Source organism: Aplysia californica, unplaced genomic scaffold (genome assembly GCF_000002075.1).
Source record: "Aplysia californica isolate F4 #8 unplaced genomic scaffold, AplCal3.0 scaffold00002, whole genome shotgun sequence".
Lineage (NCBI taxonomy): Eukaryota > Metazoa > Mollusca > Gastropoda > Aplysiida > Aplysiidae > Aplysia > Aplysia californica.
The window spans coordinates 390,253-411,236 of NW_004797272.1; the positions used below are offsets into that span (position 1 = coordinate 390,253).

At 36.7% G+C, this 20,984-nt stretch overlaps 2 protein-coding genes across 6 annotated transcripts in view; one reads left to right on the plus strand and one right to left on the minus strand.

Moving 5' to 3' along the window:
• LOC101849013 (tRNA (adenine(37)-N6)-methyltransferase) lies at positions 1 to 8,005 on the minus strand. The gene is made up of 4 exons (XM_005088962.3): positions 7,646 to 8,005; positions 4,661 to 4,847; positions 3,210 to 3,367; positions 1 to 1,469 (listed from the first exon to the last, which is right to left on the minus strand). The coding sequence occupies exons 2-4, from the start codon at positions 4,834 to 4,836 to the stop codon at positions 211 to 213; spliced, it is 1,593 nt and encodes a 530-aa protein (XP_005089019.1). The 5' UTR covers positions 4,837 to 4,847; positions 7,646 to 8,005; the 3' UTR covers positions 1 to 210.
• Positions 8,006 to 8,100: 95 nt separating this feature from the next.
• LOC101849255 (coiled-coil domain-containing protein 87) overlaps positions 8,101 to 20,984 on the plus strand; it is a 37,677-nt gene continuing 24,793 nt past the window's right edge. For 4 of the 5 annotated variants that reach the window (XM_005088963.3, XM_013087347.2, XM_005088965.3 and 1 more), the window contains exons 1-12: positions 8,119 to 8,157; positions 8,909 to 9,057; positions 10,748 to 10,888; positions 12,003 to 12,194; positions 12,817 to 12,889; positions 14,104 to 14,153; positions 16,847 to 16,960; positions 17,349 to 17,420; positions 18,093 to 18,189; positions 18,759 to 18,840; positions 19,667 to 19,811; positions 20,692 to 20,763. In XM_005088963.3, coding sequence (XP_005089020.1) covers positions 12,024 to 12,194; positions 12,817 to 12,889; positions 14,104 to 14,153; positions 16,847 to 16,960; positions 17,349 to 17,420; positions 18,093 to 18,189; positions 18,759 to 18,840; positions 19,667 to 19,811; positions 20,692 to 20,763 — 876 coding nt within the window. In that variant the 5' untranslated portion in view covers positions 8,119 to 8,157; positions 8,909 to 9,057; positions 10,748 to 10,888; positions 12,003 to 12,023. Of the gene's footprint in view, positions 8,158 to 8,908; positions 9,058 to 10,747; positions 10,889 to 12,002; positions 12,195 to 12,816; positions 12,890 to 14,103; positions 14,154 to 16,846; positions 16,961 to 17,348; positions 17,421 to 18,092; positions 18,190 to 18,758; positions 18,841 to 19,666; positions 19,812 to 20,691; positions 20,764 to 20,984 lie in introns of all 5 variants that reach the window. The other variant, XM_005088964.3, reaches the window with a different exon arrangement.

Consider the following 20,984-nt stretch of genomic DNA (forward strand, 5'->3'; position numbering starts at 1 on the left):
TTTTTGTTCACTTTATTATTTTGAAGAGCGCCTGATTTCTTCAGTATGCCACACATACATGAACACACAAACTCTTTCGCCCACACATCAAAGCTTTTATCATCTTCCTCACTTCTGCTTCTTTCACTCAGCTCTTTCACTAACCAAAACATTAGTAAACACATACAAGTGGGTGTGTCCACTGACAAAATAATCTTGGAAAAGCTGTTATTAACTTTTTCTCTTACTGTTGTGATTGAATGTTCTCTCCACAGTTTTAAGTTTTGACGCAAAGGCTGTTGGCTGCACACGTACAACCTGTGCAGAAAGTTCTTTATCAAACCAACATGTCACGTGAAGAACATCCACAGCAAAGAAATAAAGACTGTCAGAGCAGTGAGTTCTTCTGTACACTGAACGCGGATCTTCCTGCAATATCTCAGAAATAGATTTCCTGGCTTCCTCAGGTCCTGTAATCATCTGAAGACGGAAATTAGGGTCTGCAGACTGTGGGCTGAACAGCTGCATTTGTTGCAGAGCCTCGGTTGTGAAGGAGACAGTCAACTGAGGAATTGGTGGCTTTTTCAACCAAGGGGCAACAACTGTGGAAATATTGTCCTCCTTGCTTTTCACAGAGTCACATCCCTTAGACAACGTTGTAGTGGTTTCGTACTGCCTTGAACATGATTTGGCTTTCCCAGATTTTGACTTAGAGTGTACAGGAGTTGTGTCTTGGGAGCACTTATCTGACTTTTTACTACCACCCTCTGTACTAGGAGTCTCCGTTCCAGAAAGAACCTTTTCACAAGGAGACTGAGAAACAGGACCTGATGCTTCATGCACCGATGCTTGTGGAGAGGGGCAAATGTTGTTAAGATCAAGAGCTGCTTGTGAAATAATATTGCCAATTAAGAGACTGATATCTTCTTCCTCAGCATCCTGTTCCGACTCTCGACCTGCATCCAGACTGGAGTCCAAAGCACACAACGTGTCTGTAACTGATTCACCGACTGAGGTGTCACATCTGGTAGCACCGCTCAGCTTATGCTCTGCTTTCTCTAAAGCAGCTGACATAGAGTAAAACCCTTCAGTGAGAGCACGAACACTTTCAGGTTCAGAGTCTCCCCGGCAGTCTGGTGAAGCTCTTTCACATTTGTCGCTTTGAGTTTGAGACTCACATATCACTTGTCTATTGTCACCAATATGAAAGCTTTGACTGTCTATCTCCTCATTGAAAACACTGCTACTTGAGAGAGATTTCTCAGCATTTACAATACTTTCAGAAGGAGCAAGCGTTGTCTCCAAAACTGTGGGAAGAATAGAATCAACAGTCATGGGTTCTTCAGAACAATCAGGAGGTTCAAATTTGTTTAAACAATTTTCATTTTGTTCTCTCTGTTTCGGTGCATCATACTCTGGGATGTAGGGCTTTATGTCCACAACAGGGGTTCCATCAAGGATGTCGATGCCTGACACATGTACAGAGGATCCTGCAGATCAGAAAAAAGAGAAAGGTTTGGTTTATAGAGAAAAGTCTCGCTCTAACTGTTAACGATTTCATGTTTAAAGTTGTTGAACTGTTCAGCCAAAGTGGAAAGAAATGGAGGTAGAGTGTAGAGACTAGGTTACATCATGTACAAAACCTATCATAATCAGGTGTCAATAGGTCAGTAAACACCATTAAGACTGAAAGGAAGGAGATTCTTCACACAAAAGAGAGTGCATGACAATGTAAAACAATGGCAATTGATGTCCTGACACTTAAAATCTTTAATCAAGAGTACTACTGTACAAACATTGATAATATAGCTGCTTTGGAATGGCATATTATGAGAAAGGTCAAAGTGTACATTTTAATTTTGGCATAAAAAACAAAAAAAAAACAAAAACAACAGTTTTGATACAACAGCAGTCTGGAATTATAAACTTTTGTGTTGACCCTGGGGAAGTCAGTTGACACAAAAGACAAACACCAGAATTTAAAGAACTTTTAAGATGCTTGTAAAGAACAAACTTTGTCTGGACAAACACATCATCATCTTGTCTTGACATCTGTGTCTGTTCATCCAACCATGTCCATACATCCAAAGAAAGTGGAGGAATAATCTTCCTCCGCTGGTGTTTCGCTGATGGTAATCTGATCATTGATGGTGGTGTTGATACTTATATTGTATCTTGGTCTTGTCTGAATGTACTTTAACTCCTTATATCTCTGGCAAGCCGCTCCCAGCAGCTTGTGGTCTAAACTGTAGTGCCGGTGAGACACTGGCACCAACTCGGCCACATTCCTTTATGATCACTTTGATGTCAAATTACTCTTTAAGCAGGAGTTCATTCATTAGATGGAGAACTATCAAAATAAGAAAGCTTGTTTTGATTTTATGATTTAATGACCAATTAAGTGGTGTATACGTCACATAGATAGATTTTGTATCAAAAGAGAGCCCTGGCACAGTGGGTTTACCCCCCTCGGAGATAAAGAGTTAGGGTCGGTCAACTGTGAGATATTTACAAGATCTCTCCTGTTCTCCTTCATCTGCTGCAGACTGTGTGAAAGTAAAGCAAGATCATCATCTGCAAAGTCAAAGGCTTCAAGATGGGTTCATAATGTTAATTCGATTCCTGTCTTTTTGGCTTCTGTGGTCGTCTACATGATTCAAACTATAATAAGAAGAAACAAGCAAGGCAACAGCATACATCCCTGTCTCACTCCTGTGTGTAACTGAAACTGTTGTTCAACTGTCTTCAGTGGATGACTCCGCAGTTTTTCTATCCTTGTATATATATGTAGTATTCTGGATAAATCCTACTAATTTTTCTCGGACTGCATAATGTCTGAGAATTTTCCATAACAGGTGTCACGATAGATGCTGCCAAATGCTTTCTCATAGTCCACAAAGTTGATTAGAAGTGATGAGTTCCATTCCAGTGAATGTTCGGCTATGATCCTATGAGTCGTAATCTGGGCTACATAAGATCTGCTCTTTCTCCATCCTGCTTGGTTGTCTCCTAGATGTAGAAGTGAGCTGCCACAAAAAATATGTCATGCTAGAATTTAAAAAATATTTTTAAATGTTTACAACAACAACCTTCGTCTGTCCAGACATACCATTTAGGACATTTCAGTAATACAGACAAAGACTAAACTTATTACTATCAATGTTGTCTATGCTGCTCTAATTCATATAATTTAAAACATCATTTCAAAATCTAGTGAAAGAAAGACTAACCTTCAACTTTTTCAATCTTGACAAGTGATAGTCCAACATTATTGGGTCTATATGGAGATCTGGATGCAAATACACCTACTCTGCGCCCATTCAGTCTAGGCGGCTTCACTTTAGCCTTCGAGTGAGGATTGTTGTTTTTGTGAAAGATAAATAATATCCTGGAAAGAAAGAAAACAAGCAGCTATAACAATGTATAAATTGACATGAATCATAAAAGATAATGGGTATAGTATTGTTCTTCCATTAGACAAAAATAAATATTCGGTATAATTTCAGCTATACAGACTAAAACCGATGCTTCTATCATAAACAGTATCTCCTATAAATGTACAAATCTGGCCACAAATTTACAAAAATAATTTTTAAAATTGCTGATGTAAGGGATTCTCTAAGGACAGAATATAAGGAATTCCAAATAATTTTCTCTTGCCTGCATCGTCAAAGTACAAATCTTGCTCTTTAGACATCCTTTAATATAACCATAGATTTGAAATCAAACACAAAAGATACTGGTGCACTGGTTACCAGTGTTTAAGAAATTTCCAAAATAAATAACTCCCAGTGAGTGGTTGGCGGGTGCTATGGTGTGGTCTGCTCCTTCTTTCCTATCAAACATCTATTGTTCCTATCAATTCTCCTTCTTTTTTGTGTTTGCTACTCTCTTGTAATACCTCTAATCTATGGCACTCATAAGGCCTTATTGTGTTGTAAAGTGTCGTATAACGCTTACTAAAACAAAAATTAACTCCCCATGTATCTGTATGCATTATAATTCTTTTAGAACCCCTTCTATATACAACAAGCAGAAATGATGTGCAATTCAATACCACAGGAGAAAGTAGTCAAAAGAAAATGCGTAAGCTTCAGAATTAATTGTAAAGATTGTAAAGATTAAAGGTAACCAAATGGAGAGGTTCATGTGAATGATGCAAAATATAATACTCATGATTAGTGGTATGGTGTAGCTGAAAAAAAAATCTCCAGCAAGGCTGATATTGGGGTAAGATGCTGGGTCGCTGCATTTAGGCAATAGTGTGACTGGGTGGATTCAAATGTGTTCTCAAATCAAACAATAGTTTTACCAGAATAATACATCATCACTCAAATACAAAGTTAAGAGTGATGAATTTATAAAACATGTCCTTTTTTTGAAAGGTCTCAATTCCACCATTCAGCATCCTAAGCTAGCAATGCAACAGTCACCCCAAAAAATAGTCCTCCCTTAAATGTAGTGTACAAAATTTGTCAATTAAACTTGTTTTGCATTTAAGTGATTCCTATGTACCCATTGGGCCAAACACACAAAATCTGGTGATTGTTTCATTTCTTCAATTTACGAACAGTAAAAAGACACATATGAACTGATAATACAAACTTATATTTGTGCAAGTCATGATCTTATCACATGGAATTCAAACCCTTGAATGAAATTCATTTTCAAAGAGACTTACCAAGCATGAGAATATTCCTCAAGGCCTTCTAGAGAGTGCTCTGGATTTGTAAAGACACTTTTCTCAATAACGAGGATCCCACGAGCAGATTCACATAGAGAAGATTGCCGAGGAGTCCCATTCTTATAGTGAAAAAGAGACTTCATGTACCCAATAGGCTTCATGGTGCAGTTCATGATTGTCAGATCTGAAAATGATTTATAAAAAATGTTTTAAGACAATGTATGCTCACGAACAGAAAGCTTTATCATGCTGCTAGTGAAAGCAGGCAAGAAAATTTGCCAAGTCCAGAAGCAAAGGAGACAAGAAAACATAACTATTACAAAGCAGAAACGGCACCCTCTTGCTCTTTCTGCTCCTGAAGACATCAGTGACACAAATCAGTGGAAGTAAATCGATGAAAGGAAATACATATATCACTATCTTACTTCTTATATTATTTGATCATACACAAGAAGACAAATCTTTCACGGGGGGTCACCTCAAATAACCTTCTAAAAATAATAATAAACACACTAACCAAATGTCATAGGAGCATGAAAAAGCTCTTTCATTTGAATGACAGCATATGATTGCTGCAACTGAAATTATCCCCCACCTGAACAAATATTAACTTCAGCCAACTTTTGATTCACAGATAAAAGTCAAGAGAATGTCCCCCACTTGACCAAGTGTGCATATATCGAGGGGCTACCAATCTCCATACGCAACATTTTAGGTCACTGTTATCCCTCCCTCGTTAGTTATAGAGGGTTATTTCTCACGATACTGGGCAAAATGTTTTTTATTCAAACTATTTTATAATAAAAGCCTAATTGTGTAGTAATTTTCCCCACTCTAGACCAATCAGTGGGGTTTCCAGGGAGGGGGGGGAGGTGTCATGCCCCCTCTGAGATAATACAAAAAAAAAGAAAAAACTGAGGCGGGTTCAGAGGGGGAGTGCCTCCCCCGCCACACCCTAGTTTTCTCCCCATTATAAATTCATTGACTCAGGACAATTTCAGTGGCCTCTGAGGCAAAAATGACAGCCATTTAAGTTACACCCCAAAAAGCAAAGGTCTGTGTGTGGGCGCTAATATAAAAAAATTACAAGTGGCTATTCTCTGGCGTTGCGCCGGTCAATATATTGAAGGCTATTCTCCGGCATCATGTATATTTTGCAACATGCTGCTTCTCCACAGCTTTCCATCTCCCCTATCGGTACGTTATGACCTAACACAAACACTCATTAGGGTCAGCATTTCTTCAGAAAGCAATTAATCACAGGTGGACACGCAGCCACTACTCAATGAAAGCTCCAGTGACGGAAGAAGGTGAAATTTCTGTGTCAGAGGTGACAGCACCAGAAGCACCGGAAGTACAAGTTCACGCATCCGGCACTGAGCTCAGCTCTAACAATAATGGTCATAACGTGCCGACAGGGGAGATGGAAATCTGTGGAGAAATGACATGTGCAACTATACGTGACGCTGGAGAAGAGCCACTTGCTAAAACATTTAGCAGCAGCCCTTGTTCCTATTTAGGATTCTTGTACAGGGCATTCGTCGGTCTCTCTCACACTGCGCGGTCTCAGGTGAGCCTTGCGATGTAAGTGAAAATGAAGAATAGTACGGTTCGTCATTCTCCCTTACACTCGTGAAGGTTATGGGCGTAAGCGATGGTCAATTGTGACGCTTTATCGACAGAGATGACAGTGTACAGGTTACTACAAATGAAAATAAGACGTAAAAAGTTAGGTGTTTGTTATATCCGAACTGTAACTCGGTAAACATTCTTTGTTTCCCTCCCTCCCTTGGTTAAATACTACACAGTCAATGAACAAATCAGATCATGTGTTAACTATGCACACATTTTCAACAGCTTGATTTGTCTCATTTGGAATCAAAGTTTGGTCTCCAAGATATTTCTTTATTGTATTCTCTTTCAAAGCGAGTTTTACTTTTATTTTCGCTAAATTGCAAAATTCCCCATGCACGACCAAAGGGATCAATAATTTAAAGTCACAATGTCAATAATATGATAAGATCATTGCAAAGTCAAACTTTCCCGTAAAAAATGTAGCAATCTGACAAGACTGTATAACAAACGCTCTTAAGAGAGGTAATGCGATGCTTTGTACAGCATCAGCCGTGTATTTAATAAAGGATTCAGTTGACGGGAAAACATACCACTAATTAGAGATCGACAAGGACAGTTTGAATCCACAACACATACTTGATCGTAACATCCATCAAGTCATAAAAAAATTGTAAAGCATGATTAAGTGTCACCACAATGCGTCCACTTTTAAAGTTGGAAAAAAACATTTACTCTCATTACGCAGTGTCATTAATTGCTTGGTAGAAATTCTAAATGATGTCGACCAGTGACACATGCTAGACAAATTGCAGCACTATAATCATCATTGGGATTTGGGATGTAAAATGACTGGACAGCAAACTAATATGATGTCAGATGCAGAATTAAACACTGTACTCTATAAAATAAGAAAAAAAAATTAAAAATTAAAATTTTGACCATTTGACGTTTTCCCTTATGACGGCAGAACTGCAGCCTGTCAGCCATGCTCTACTGATAGGTTACAAGGTTTTCGGTATAATGTAAATAGTACATTTAGGAATTCTGGTAGTGATGCTTGAAATTGAAACACGGTAAACGCAAAGACAATAATCAATAAAGCGTGTGCAAATTGGCGTATGACGCCGGAAAAGTTTAGCGGAGGAAAAGGCGGTAGCGGAAATCCGCTAAATAGCGGAATATTGAGACCCATGTCTATCAAAGAATGCTCAAAGTAGAAAACTACCCTCTAACCCCCTCACCTCTTTGTGCACTCATTCCGAACTCAAAAACCAAATAAACACCGCCTTCAAAGCATGCCTTTGACCTCTTGTTACTACTGCTACGTAACTCACTACAATTCAAAAACTGCGATAGAACGGGGCAACACAGAAAGAGATTTATAATCTTCCCAGATATATCACTCACAGCCTTAACCCTGAAGCATCAGGGGGCATCAGTGTCGCAGTGTCTACGTCAAATTTGTCTGTATACAGCTACTGCAACAACGGCTATAATTTAGCCGCCACTGTAACACTAACAGATGTTTTGATATTGAGGAATGAGAAGTGAGAAGGAGAAATGAAAGAAGACAGAAGAGGCACAACCACAAAAAAACCGGAAACAATGTGTGGGCTGGGCCTTGCAGTTGCCAGGTAGAGTCAACTGCTAATCGTATTTAAATAGGAAAAAATAGCGATTACGTTTGTTTAAGTTGGAAAAGTTTAACAAATTTTGTTTTTACCTTGTTTTTTATACTAGATTTAAAGGCATCAAATATTTCTGATATTTAATTTCACATGTTTGTAAATTATTCAGTTTGTAACATTAGTCTTAGCAATAAATTCGGTGAATGATCAAAACCCTGGATAAAGAAAGCAGTACCGGAAGTACACTGTAGTGTTTGTCCATAGCAACTGCTACGTCTTTGAACGTACATGGTGGGTAAAATTTACTTTTTGACTTAGGCCTACAGTAGTACGGTAGAGGGATTTATGGCAATGTAGATATACCTTCAATACTTTAGCTTGGTCTTATTATTGATTTGATCTCAAATGAAACGCCATCTGTTTCTGTCTAGATCTAGCAACTTGGTTTTAGTTTTACTCTGGGCCTGGGTAGGGAGTTATAATATTTGATATTGGAGTCTTGATAATGATGAGTTTGAGTTCGAGTTCGTGAAGTCTGAACAATGATTAGATTTCTAGATCTAGAGATCTAGATCTAGATCTAGATCTATTATGATATAAAATGAATTTATCTAAAATTAAAAGTAAAAATGATTTTGTAGGCTGTTTGTCAATTTGACTTGATCAACTTGATGTGATACCATATTCTCATTCAGAGTAGATCCTTGCACAGTACTCGTGCAACGGAAGGATATGCCTTATAATTGTAGTACCTACGTCTTAAAAAATGATCAGGTAGATCTAGATCTAGGTAGATTTAGATTATCTCTCATGAAGTAGGCCCGTGTCCAGTTAACGACTGGATGTAACGGCAGAAGCCACTATCCATAAATAAATAGACCTAGGCCTAACTTATTTAGGCCTACACTATAATTAGGCCTACTTATCTTTTTATTATTAGGCTACACATATAATGTATAGCATTTTGGTTCCATTATCAGGGCACACATACTATGGCTATTGATCTGAAATGCTCAATCAATGCTCAATCAATGCTCCCCAGTTTGATTTCAATCGGAAACAGCATTATTTTCTGCTGAGCTAGATCCAGTAGAGGTCTGAATTATTCATCATTACCGAAACAGCTGCTTTGCTGGTGGAATAAAGAGACATCGGGTATGCGGAAAGGGATTGCGGCTATTTTCACCCCAGGTGAGAATAAAAAATATGATCGACCCCTCACCGGCTTCGTGAGACTCACCAGCGTTGGCTATTCTCACCCAGTATGAAACAAGACGCAGGCCTACTTTTTTTTCTCTTTTCTGAATTCTGTCTATCGGTGTGGATGATCAAATGGACAAAAACAAAGAATAAAATGATGTTATAGCACAGAAGTAAACTAATTTGGTTGTCTGCAACGATTCTACAGCTCTTTCACTTTTCGAATTGAGCTGAACTACACCAGTCACCATTTTGTTTTGCCCGGCAATTCTCGCTACTCCTCTTTCTCCACTCTCTCTCTCTCCCTCTCTCTCTTGCACTGCCCGCAGACAAAGTTGCACCCTTTCAACACAAGAGTGCTGGAACGTTTGTTTACACTGCTATCACTGTGAACGCACCCTGGCTGAGAATGGCCAAAAAGGCTCGCCCTCTCACCTGAGCCAATGCACTAAGCCTCAAATGCACCCCGGGTGAAAATAGCCAAAAGGCTCGCTCTCTCATTCTGAGTTAGAGGTCTACAACTTTGCTATTCTCACCCCGTTTGAGAATGTAAGAATAGGACTGTAAGATGGGCTGTAAGATTAGTGGCAGAACTTCGAGGTAGGGGTCAGAGTTAAGGTTTATATATTTTATAGGTTTATGAGTTTTTCCCAAATGTTCCCTCAATGTGTGATTACTACTTGTAGTACAAATTATTTCTATCAAGCCCCGGTTACACGCAACAATAAATTGTATCAGATTTGTCGTATGAGAGAACTGTCCGTTTTATCGAAGTGTGTTGTCAGTTTACACGTTCCAATCTATTCGATGGAGGAGATTCCTCGGCACATAGCCAACATGTCTCTTTGCGAAGACAGCAATTTGCCTGGGAAAGCATAGTGAAGGTTTCGAGCTCTGGACCTAATGAATGAAAGGCGAACAATGTACCTCTAGATCACGAGAGCCCGCCCCCCCGCCCTCCCCTGCACATTTTGATATAGCAGAACAGTGTCTTTAGAAAAAGTTGGCCATACTGTACCGTGTTGTGTGTAGAAAGAGAAGCTTTGACTTGACTGCAGATGTGCAATGCACCAAGTGACCTACTTCACTGTTGGCAATCCACTAAATAATAAAATTGCTAAAATATACCCAATAACACACCAAATCAGGTTCTTCGCGAACAACTTTGCTTATTTTGAGATGTTGATTCCGAATATGAAATCAGTTCTTACCTACGATAATTATTAAAAATTTTTTTAGCCCTGAGTTTAGTTCTGCGCGCTGCATATTTCAAAGTGAATCTACGTCACAGTGCGTCTCCCGCAAATCTGACAGTAATCGCACGAAAAATATCACGCTGCCCTTGATTTCTCAACCAAGTCTCCAAACTGTCGTTCGATCGTCCAAATTTTGTACAATTTTGTATGTTACACCTGACGATTTATCGTTTGATCGCTAGATCGTCCAGTTTTTTTACAATTTATCGTTACATGTAACCTGGCCTTAAGTCATAACGAGACAAAACATGTGTGTAGGCCTACGCAACAATATGTATATTAAGATGAAGCATGTACAGTAAATGTGTTGTCTCACCTAACAGTAATGCATGTTACAAATTCAAACTGACCATAATAGTACTGTACATAATTATGATTACTTATTCATGTTTGTTATCATAATTATTATTCTTTATTTGCCACAGTTGAGATCCTAAAATGAAGGCGGATGTTTGGGGTTTTTGAATGAATGTGGAATGTTCTGACGTAAAAATGTAGACCTTGACGTGTGTGTTCATCATATAATCAGTGGGAGCTACAGACAGAAAGTTGGTGCAGCGCCTTGGGTGAGTCAGAAAATATCAGGTAGCCCATGTTATTCTTTTATAATTTATTTCATAAAATGATCTAGTTCTGTAGAAAAGTCAGAATCTATAGGATTACTTGTTGTATTTTTCATAAAAATTTACTTTTGAATTTCTCCTGTGTTCCATTGTACCAGGTTGTCAGAAAAAGTCTCAAGAAGTACACTTTAAGAAATGCCAATAATTAACCCATTGACCGTTGGATTTAAAGACAATTTCTTTAGGCTAGTTATTTTTCACTTGCTATTGATGGCTTAGTAATTATGATCAGAGACTGTTCTGTGCTTTCCTCTGGACACAATAAAATTTTCTTACTTTCTCAGGATGTGCATCATATGCTACTGCTTTATAAGTTGATGGTAGTTTTATAATGTTAAAGGTGTAGAAAATTGAAATATACTTGTTTTGCACCAACATCTCATTTCATAATGTTTATTAAATCTGTAAACTTGCACTTATCTTATGACATGCAGCAAGGGAGTTTCCAAGAGATCTTTTCTCAGTCAAAAATAAAATTTTATCCATTTCTAGACTTTCCTAATGTGACCACTGATATACCTTGGATGTATTGTTAATTAGGGTACTTTAAATTTGCATTAAAGAACCATTGTTTTTTTACAAAGGTGTACTTTTTGCTTTTATATTAGACTATATATTTCTGTGTCGTTATATTTATTTTTAAAAAATGGAAAGTCTGATTCCATTGTTAGCTTGATTTGATTAATGTTTGAAAGTTTGTCAACACAAAACACAAAAATATGTTCACAATGATCAACAGTTGGCCTACCGAGAACATCCAAACGAGTTATTTTTCCAATGTTTGACTCCTATGACAAGATGCACAATATACCTAGTATCAAAGATTTTGATTATAATTTTGTTTAAATAGATGATTAAAATGTTTGCAGTTCTAACAGCTAGTAGCAGTGGAATTTCTGTAAATCCTTTTAGTGTAGGCCTACTTATATTTCAAAACGCTTGTTTTAGGCATATATGGTCTGTATATATAGAAATGATTTTAAAATTCTCTGATTTTTTCTTCAAATCTGAGAATTATGGGTTTTATTGAATTGAACTCTTTGCTTTTTTATTTCAGGAGTGAAGCTTAAGTCTAAAAATGCCGTCCTCACGAGAGAAGATGACGTCCTCACGAGAGAAGATGACGTACAAAAGCTCCATTCAGGAAGCTAAGGAATTTGGAAAAATGCCAAAATACAAGGCTCCAGTCTACAGCAAGCCAGAGAGAGTAGATGATATGTATCCTCTCAAATGGACTGATTATGACAATGTGAGTTAATCAAATTATCAGAAAGTTTGTATGTGTCGTTGAGAGAGAGAGAGAGAGAGAGAGAGAGAGAGAGAGAGAGAGAGAGAGAGAGAGAGAGAGAGAGAGAGAGAGAGAGAGAGAGAGAGAGAGAGAGAGAGAGAGAGAGAGAGAGAGAGAGAGAGAGAGAGAGAGAGAGAGAGGGGGGGGGGTGGAGAAAAAGAGAGAGAGGGTGTAAAGGAGAAAGGGAGGGAGGTAGAGAAATTATATAATTATATGCATAGTTATATATTTCAAAGTATGTTACAGGTATTCGAAATTGCCTTAATCCGTACTATGATGAGCCTTGTATACAAAAGTACTCTAATATTATTGTTTTTATGTTATGAAAGGGTACTTTTTCATTTTGAAAAAAACCAAACAAGAATACATATTATATTTCTTTTTCAGTTCATCACGTCTGTGACTGTTACTGTTAATTAGATTTCCACAATACTGCAGTGAGCATTTCACTCACTATTGTTTTTTATTATGATTTTTCTGACCAAGACAATCAGAAAACCACCTTGTAAAGTAGACATGTAGCGTGTATTAATTAACTAAGTGCTATGTTGACATTTTTGGGAATCAATTTTATTTCTCACAGGCTGATGTACAGAAGGGTATTGAAAAAGTGTTGGGCCCTCTTTCCTTATTCGCTCCTTTCACTCATGAAGATGGTGAGTCATGTTTTTCTTTCTTTGCATTATGTTGAGATACTTATGTTTCTGCCAGAAAGTAAAACTGGAATGTTTGTAAATATCGATAGCTCATAAATAAGATTTTTTCTGAAGAATTGTTATTAATACTAAAGGCTATGTATATCCTGGCTTTTACTGACCTTCCTGGCCAAAGAGTGGTAGTTACTGGCCTCCTCTGGTACTGCCAGATAATCTACAGGCTTTTACTGGACCAGCATACAGTTTTCTTTGTCATCATGTGGGAAAGATTTAGATGGAAGTGTCGTCTAATGTGCTAAAAGTCTTTCCTTTTTTGCGGACTCTGCCAACTTTAGAGCCATTTTTTGTTGAAATTTAGGCAGTATAATGTGTTGTAAAGCATTACAAACTTTTCATGAACATGTTACGTTTGTAAAATATTCTGTTCAAAAGAGCAACTGCATTATTTCAATGATCTTTAGTTGTGAGAGATAAGAATATGAAATATTACGGAAGTTTTGTAGCTGAATTTTAGAGCTGTTAGAGCAATAGTTTTGCTCTGATAAAGAGTCAATGAAAAGTGTATCTGTTCCAGGTAAAGAATAGAGAGCTGTAGGTTTTCACTCTGCATTGTGTGGCCCCATGTATACATGCTCTCATGCTCCAGTAGTTTTTGCTGCAACAGAAATTATTTTACCAATAACCTTTACATTGAAGTAAGGAACTGAAATGTTCAATGTTGGAAAAGGGTCTATTTGCTGTGTATATCTGATGATCTGGAAAGACTTGATAAGTTGTTTAAGTCTTAGTTTGAGTAAAAAGAAGTGGGCTCTACTTTTTCACAATAATTGACCCTTGTTGCAAGGAGAAAGTAAGAAAGACTGAAAGAAAGATACAACAGGGAAAAGAAAAGAATGGAACTGAATTGTACTACTGGCTTCCTCCAACCACTTGCCTAATGGGCTTTTTATGGGTTAGGATTGTTTATTCGAATAAATTCCTCTAGTCTTTTCTTTTTCATTTAGTAAGAATTATGTTTTTACATTTTAACTAAAAAGTGAAATTTGATTACACACTTCACTAAATTTGTGTTATTTATGTTTTATACTTCAGTTGCAGAGTTTAAGATGAATAGCGCTATTAATTTAATCCCTACAATAATGGAGTAGTAGGGAACAAAATATTTCTTTAATTATTTGGTTTCATGTTATTTTGTATTTCCTGTTTATTTTCAGTGCCTGATAATGTTCCACTACAATTGGAGAGGCCAGTAACACCCATCAATGTAAGGAATGTACTTTTCCAAAATGGATATTTATCTTTTTGTTATTGTTATACTTTTATTAATGTCTGCAAGCGATTGTTCAATTGCAAGATCTGCTTTAGAAATGGGAATGAAATATAAGTGCATTTACGTAGTCTTCTAGGGTAAAAAGAAGTGTCCTGGGGATGATTGAAAAATGTAACTTTCGTTCTTTTTATATCTTCTTTAAATTCTATGTTACAACAAATCACAACCATTCATCGTTATTCTTTATCTATATTGCATCTAATGTTTTATTTTCCAGTGCTACAAAATGGTCGAAACATATAAATTTTTCCTGACAGTGAAAAATCCAGGACGCAAAAATATGCTGTCCACAATCTTTTGATGTTACAATAGCTAAGGTGTAGAAGTTGACAAGCTTATACTTGTTGCTCAATAAATGATAAATGATATAAGGACATGTTCTTTGCTGTGAATTATTTGTGTAGCTTGGCATTGTTAGCAGAGCTGTATTGGTCCCACTTAATATTCCTTGTGAAAATATTCTCATTGTTTTGTGAAAATGTGGGAATTAAGTAATTTTATTTCTGCAAAGTTATTATTTGTGTCATGATGCGAGGGAATCAGGCCCTTGTCAATTTTTGGCCATGTAGATTTATTGGTAACATCTTAAAGGTTGTTTAGTTATCTTGCTTTCGATGAAAACATACTTGTCTATCTTTAATAAAAGTGGAGATATTTGGGATTGGAGGAGGTGAGGTTCGCTCGATTGCAGCAGTGAAATAGCGAGAAAATGGCTGCCAAAGTCTGATGAGGTTTATAACTTGAGAGTTTTTGTTTAAAAAAGGAGCACACCACACCAGAGAACCCACCAACCACATATGTGTTACCCCCCCCAACAATACCAACACCAGAGATTTTGGAGACTGACAATTTTAATTTTTTGTGCCTTTAACTCATTCGCTACGTATTATTTTCGGCTTGTGGACGAATTCTTTTCGGGAGGGCGAAATGAGATGATGACTAGTGCGCAGTTCACAGGTCTTTGGGGCCATAAATTCAAATAAATATCAACATATTATATACCAACATTTTCAGTATGGTTTGTAGAATACACCTGCATTATTTATTTGCGTATTTTTCAACTTTGGTTCCTGTAAGAGGCGATTATGCAACACAATTGTGATTGGATGCGGATAAAATTGGAAAATAAAAAAATTATAATCTCGGGTGAAACTAAAAAAACATGTTTGCACCTAGTCAAATTATACCTCAAAATAACCATAACTGTATATAGAACAGGAAACTATTGAAAAATGTGCAGTTATTTACATACATTCCATAATATTTGTACATTTGGATCATAACATCCGATATTGAAAAAAAAAATGTTTTAAAATAATTTTGAAAAAAGGATCACAAACAGAAAAAAATACGCGTAACTTATATGGAATTATTCAGAATTGCACTTGGAATAAACCTATACATGTCTTGAGTGGCACTTTTTGATTAATTTCACCAAAAAGTAGTGATTTTGGGGAGAAAAAAATATTTTGACTATTTAGATCTAGGCCTAGATCTAGCACTCAAAAATATTGATTTCTCAATTACAGTGCACTGGCAATTTGCGTCCAATAGTATCAATATTATAAAGAAGAGTCCCACACTTCTTTAGTGAGCAAAATAATTATACATTTTGTTGTGTAAAAGTACTAAGAATGGTGTCTGGGCTATAATTTGGGCTTCGCGATAAAACAAAGTTGAATAAACTACGAAATCATGTTTCAAAACTGAATCAAAACTTCCGATTTTCGGTGGAAACGCTTGACCCGGAAGTCAACATTATATTATGACCTTTATTTTAACATGGATAAGTGGATTGGAATAAAAACCAAGCTAAAATTGAACGTCGGTTCTCGAGCCGCCGGGGGCGGCTTAACGTACTGACGGCACTTGAGACGCGCCGCCCCCCACGGCTCGACGTAGCGAATGAGTTAATCAACGTTTTCAGTAAAATCCTGATAGAAATGTGTTTTTATATCTATCTACATAAAAGATGTTAGGCCAAAAATCAAAATTTCTATAAAAATTGCCAAACTGGTGCAAAAATTTCGTTGTCTACATTTCATCACGATGTCTCAAATTTTTATTTTGAACTGTACGTTTTAGCGAAAGAATTGTGGCATTTGTGGTCTTATGCTTAGGCTATGGGTCTTGTTACAAAAAAGTTATCAATTTGAGCCTCGTAAGGAGTCCAACATTGTCCTTGAGACAGGCACTTTACACAAAAATTTCTCTCACTCCGCCCAGGTGGGAATGAGTACCCACCTATAGACAGTGAAGGATCTTATCGGTTTGATAGTGTTTGAGCTCTTAACTAGTTGTTTGCACTATGCTTCCTGGGATGCCGAGAATGTTTTGGAGTGTTCTAGGATCTGTTTGGGTAATGATATTTGTAAAGTGCACAGAGTGTGCTTTAGAGAGTGTGGATATACACCAGATGAATTTTATTATTTTCTACTCTCCTCCTTTTCTGCTCTACAAACAGGGCTCTCTGCATTTTAATGAGCTATCTTTGGGAAGTCTGGTCTTGATCAATAACAAGTGTAGTGTGTGAATGACAAAACTGTCAGAGCAGTTGTTAAATAGCAACACAAACTTTAAATCTTTAAGATACAATGTTAACACCAAAAAATCTGTTCATTTTTCAGGAAGAAATTCGAACCCAGCCGTCAACTTTCGAGCGGATGGCACGGTTTGTTCGACGCAGAATAATGGCTCATACTGATGTGCCTTACCTTTCCGTCGATGATCAGAAAAATCTTGTATGTAATTGTTTAAATTTTGTTCCCATCCTGTACTGAGGCTTATGTAGTTTATTTAGTATGTTTTCTTATATTGAAGACTTTTGTTTGAAGTGAAAATAAAAATGACACATCTTTTTAAAACTGATTTGTATGTTTGAGTATATTGTACAGCAATATGTCAGAGGATTCATTGCAGAGAAAAGTACTATATATTCTGGCGTTTTTACGAATGCAAAACCTGAGAATACTTCATTGTTTGGTGATAATGTTGAAATTAATTTTAAGTGTGCAGGTAACTTTATCCCTGCAAATATTTTATTTTTAGTTTGAACGATACAGTTTAGACAGTAAAAAGAATTAAATGATTTGCTATTTTTCATATTCTGTTTGTACTTTTATTTCTTAGGCAGCTATAATTTTGGGTGAGGTGAATGGCATATGGCCTGACATAAGGCGACAGATTGATGATCCATTTCTGGTAAGTTTTTGTCCTATTTAGTTTTGTTATTTTTCAGTCGGGCCAGGGTTTATTTGTGGTGTAGCGGGCAGGAATCAGGTGCTCGTCAATTTTTTGTCATATTGAGTTATTGGTATAATCAGCGTGTTCATTTGCCTTGATGTTGGTGTAAAAAATACCTTTCTATCTTGAATAGAAGTCGACATTGAAGGAGGTTGGGCTCGCCTGGTATCAGAGGTGAAATTAGCTAGAAATTAAAATGGCTGCAAAAGTTTAATGATGACTTACAAAGCTGTAGTGTCCTTGGAAACTAGATCTACAAAGTACAATTTTGTGCCTTTAACCAACCTTTTTTCAGTAAAATGTGCACAGAAATGTGTTATTGAAGTGTTATAAAAGTCTTGAGCCGAAAACAGGAAATTCGAAAAAAAACTGTTCAACTGCCACAAAAAAGTCAATTTTATTGATTTCATTATTTTGACGAGCACTTGATTTCACCAAGATGCCATACATTTTTTTTTCACATGAGAATAATGACTATTGCTGAATATACGACAATGAGTGGTGTAACATGAACATTTACCCATACCCTCAAACATTAATTTTATTAAAGAAGTACAATAAAATATTTAAAACAAATATAGCTGCTGTGATATAGAATGTTTAAACTATATCTCTCTTCATCTATGACAGACTCCAGAGGAGAATAAAGAGCTGAACCGTCGTATCGCAGTTCACATTGTGACAGTGTGTGAGCAACTGTTCAAGCATTATTTAGACAAAGCTCAAGGTGAGTTATGGTTATACAGCGGTTAGTGGAATACTACTAATAATAATAGATAAAATTTGTATAGTGCGAATTCCCGCTCAAAAGCAAGCTCTATGCACTTTACCATCTATACTATTACCCTATCAGACTTGATAGCATTCTGAAACAAGCTTAACTTCCTGGGAAGCACACAATGCAAGCTGCCATTTATAGGCACTAAAACACAAACATGCTGACAAGATCTTTTGCTGTGTATGGCTGTGTACCCATTCCCACCTGAGTGAAGTGAGGAAAATTCGTGTAAAGTGCCTTTCTCAAGGACACAACTTCGGCCCAGAGGCTCCAACCCCTGAACCCACAACCTCATGACTTCAAGTCTGGCTGTCTAACCACTAGACTACCAACGTCATATTAATTTACAATTCGTATTGACTCAATTTCAAATTTTAAGAGGTTGTTCTTTATCATCAGGCTAGCCCACACCCTTACTTGCAATTTTTGATAATGTGAGTTACTCAGCTGTGGATTTTTTTACTCTTCCAAATTTTCTGTCATGTTAATTAAGTTTTGTTTTTTGAACTTTTTTTCAGTTCTCAACAGCCGGGGTGTGTTCAGCGGTCCTGCAAACATGAGTAGACTCAAAGCTCAACTGGCTTTGGAGGCAAATGAATTGTGAGTCTTACATAAAGAAGTTAGGGATGTAGACATGTGTCATGACGTGGTGGAATCAAGCACTCGTCAATTTTTTAGGCAAATGGACTTACTAATATAGTTTTAAAATTTGTTCTTTTGTTTTGTTTCTGATGAAAATAATACTCATCTGTCTAGTATAGAAGTCCGGTTATTTGCGTTTGAAGTCTGGTAATAGAAATAAAATTAGTGAGAAAATGGCTGTCAAAGTTTGGCGACTTCCAAAGCTTTAGAGTCCTATGAAACTGCGCATTTGCATTTTTTGTGTTTTTGAACCGCGCTTTTCCACAAAATTCCCACTTACTTTTATTTTAAATGAACATAAAAAGGTGTTGAGCCCAAAAAAGAAAAAAATGTTAAAAATTACCGAATGCGCTGAAAAAATCTGTTTTCTTCAATTTAACTATTTTGACGAACAGCTGGTTTCACCACAATACCTCACATATGTAACGTTCAAAATTGCGTTTTTGTTATTAAGGTGTATACTTCCTTTGAATTTATTTAAGTTTGCTTTAAGTCTGCGTATCAGCCAGTTTTTAGACTGTTCTTCTATGTTGTCCTTGTTTTAAAAAAGATAGAATATCTTGTCTTATTCTGAGTAGTTTTTGCCCTCCCTGCTCCTTTGTCAGAGTTTTCCTTTCACTACACCAAATGTATGTAACTTTATCCCATCTCTCCATCATATTTGAAGTCTTCGCCTTTTTTAACACCAAATGTATGTGCTAAATACCACCTCTGCATTATTCTTAATGTAAGAAAATAATTGAGAGGTCTTTTTCTACTTTAATGACTGCTGCCTTTTCCACAGGTTGGACGTGTTAAAGATTCGGCGTTACATTGTGCACGACATGCGGTCTGCTGGGGATGCAGAGGGGGAGGAGGCAGAAATGTCACAAAAGTCCCCAAGGCATGCGAGATCATCTTCTGCAAAAAAGCTCACATATCAAGCCATGGTAAAGACTTGTTCCAGAAATGTGATCTGACTTTTTCCTGTGCTCTGATTAGGAATGTTGGGGGGAAAAAAAAAGAAAAGACTGATTTTTTTTGCTGCATGAAAATATGTGTATTATAGCATTCATGAGATAATAGTTGATCTTTGGGTTCTTATTCCATTTGGAAGGATGATATGTTTCCCGTTTTATAGAAATAGAGAGCAAAAGATGTCTCTTTGACTAGACATACAATACCTGATGCAGTGTACATTTTCTCTAATTTTATATATGAAGGGCATATTTAGCTGCCAAGATTTGCATATATATATCAAGGAAGGCATTTTTTAAAAAATGTATAAAAGGGTGAGGGACTAAATTAGACTGGAAGTGTTCTGTTTCGTTCTGTGCAGCACTTATGAGAATGATAGATCATGTTCATACCTTAACCCGATGTTCTGACTGCTCACAAGAGCGTTAGTAACTTTACGTTTTATGCACTGAACACACCCCTGGGCAAACAGTGGTGTACATCTAGCAGTCAACAGAAAGATGCACACAGTCGTAAAGTTTTCTCTGAAAGAGTACTCAAATCATTTACATCTGTAAGTTTATAGTAAGTGACAAACATATGTATAAGTATACACAAACTCTTTCCTCTCCACCTCTCTCTTTCTATGAAAAAAATTTTCCATCTTTCTATGTTTCTATGTCCGCCACTTTTTCACCGAGACTCTGACTCTCTCTTGAACTCATACTTATTTCACTTTTGTTTCTGCTAATTTCAACAAATCCATGCTAATAAAACTCACCCCCATCCCGTGACAAAGTAATTCCAAAGTTCACAAATTGATTATAATATGTGAAAATGAATAATTCAAAAGCAAATTTTGTCTGTTCACAGCTAGAAGCAAGCCGTCCAAAACCAAAGCAGCTGAGAAGCAAACTAAACACTATTGACCAGGATATCAAAGAGGTCAGAGCAAAGAATTTGAAATTGAAACTTATTTTCGTTTTACAAGTAAAGGTATCTTTATTTTCAACATTTATGACCACACAATAAGATTAAAGATAAATGTTCAGCCTAACTTTCATTTTGAGAACCTCTATAATTATAATCTGCAAATTTCAGGTCTTATTTTTCAACTGGAGTGCTTTCATGATTTATATCATGGACTGTTATAAATTGAATTTGTT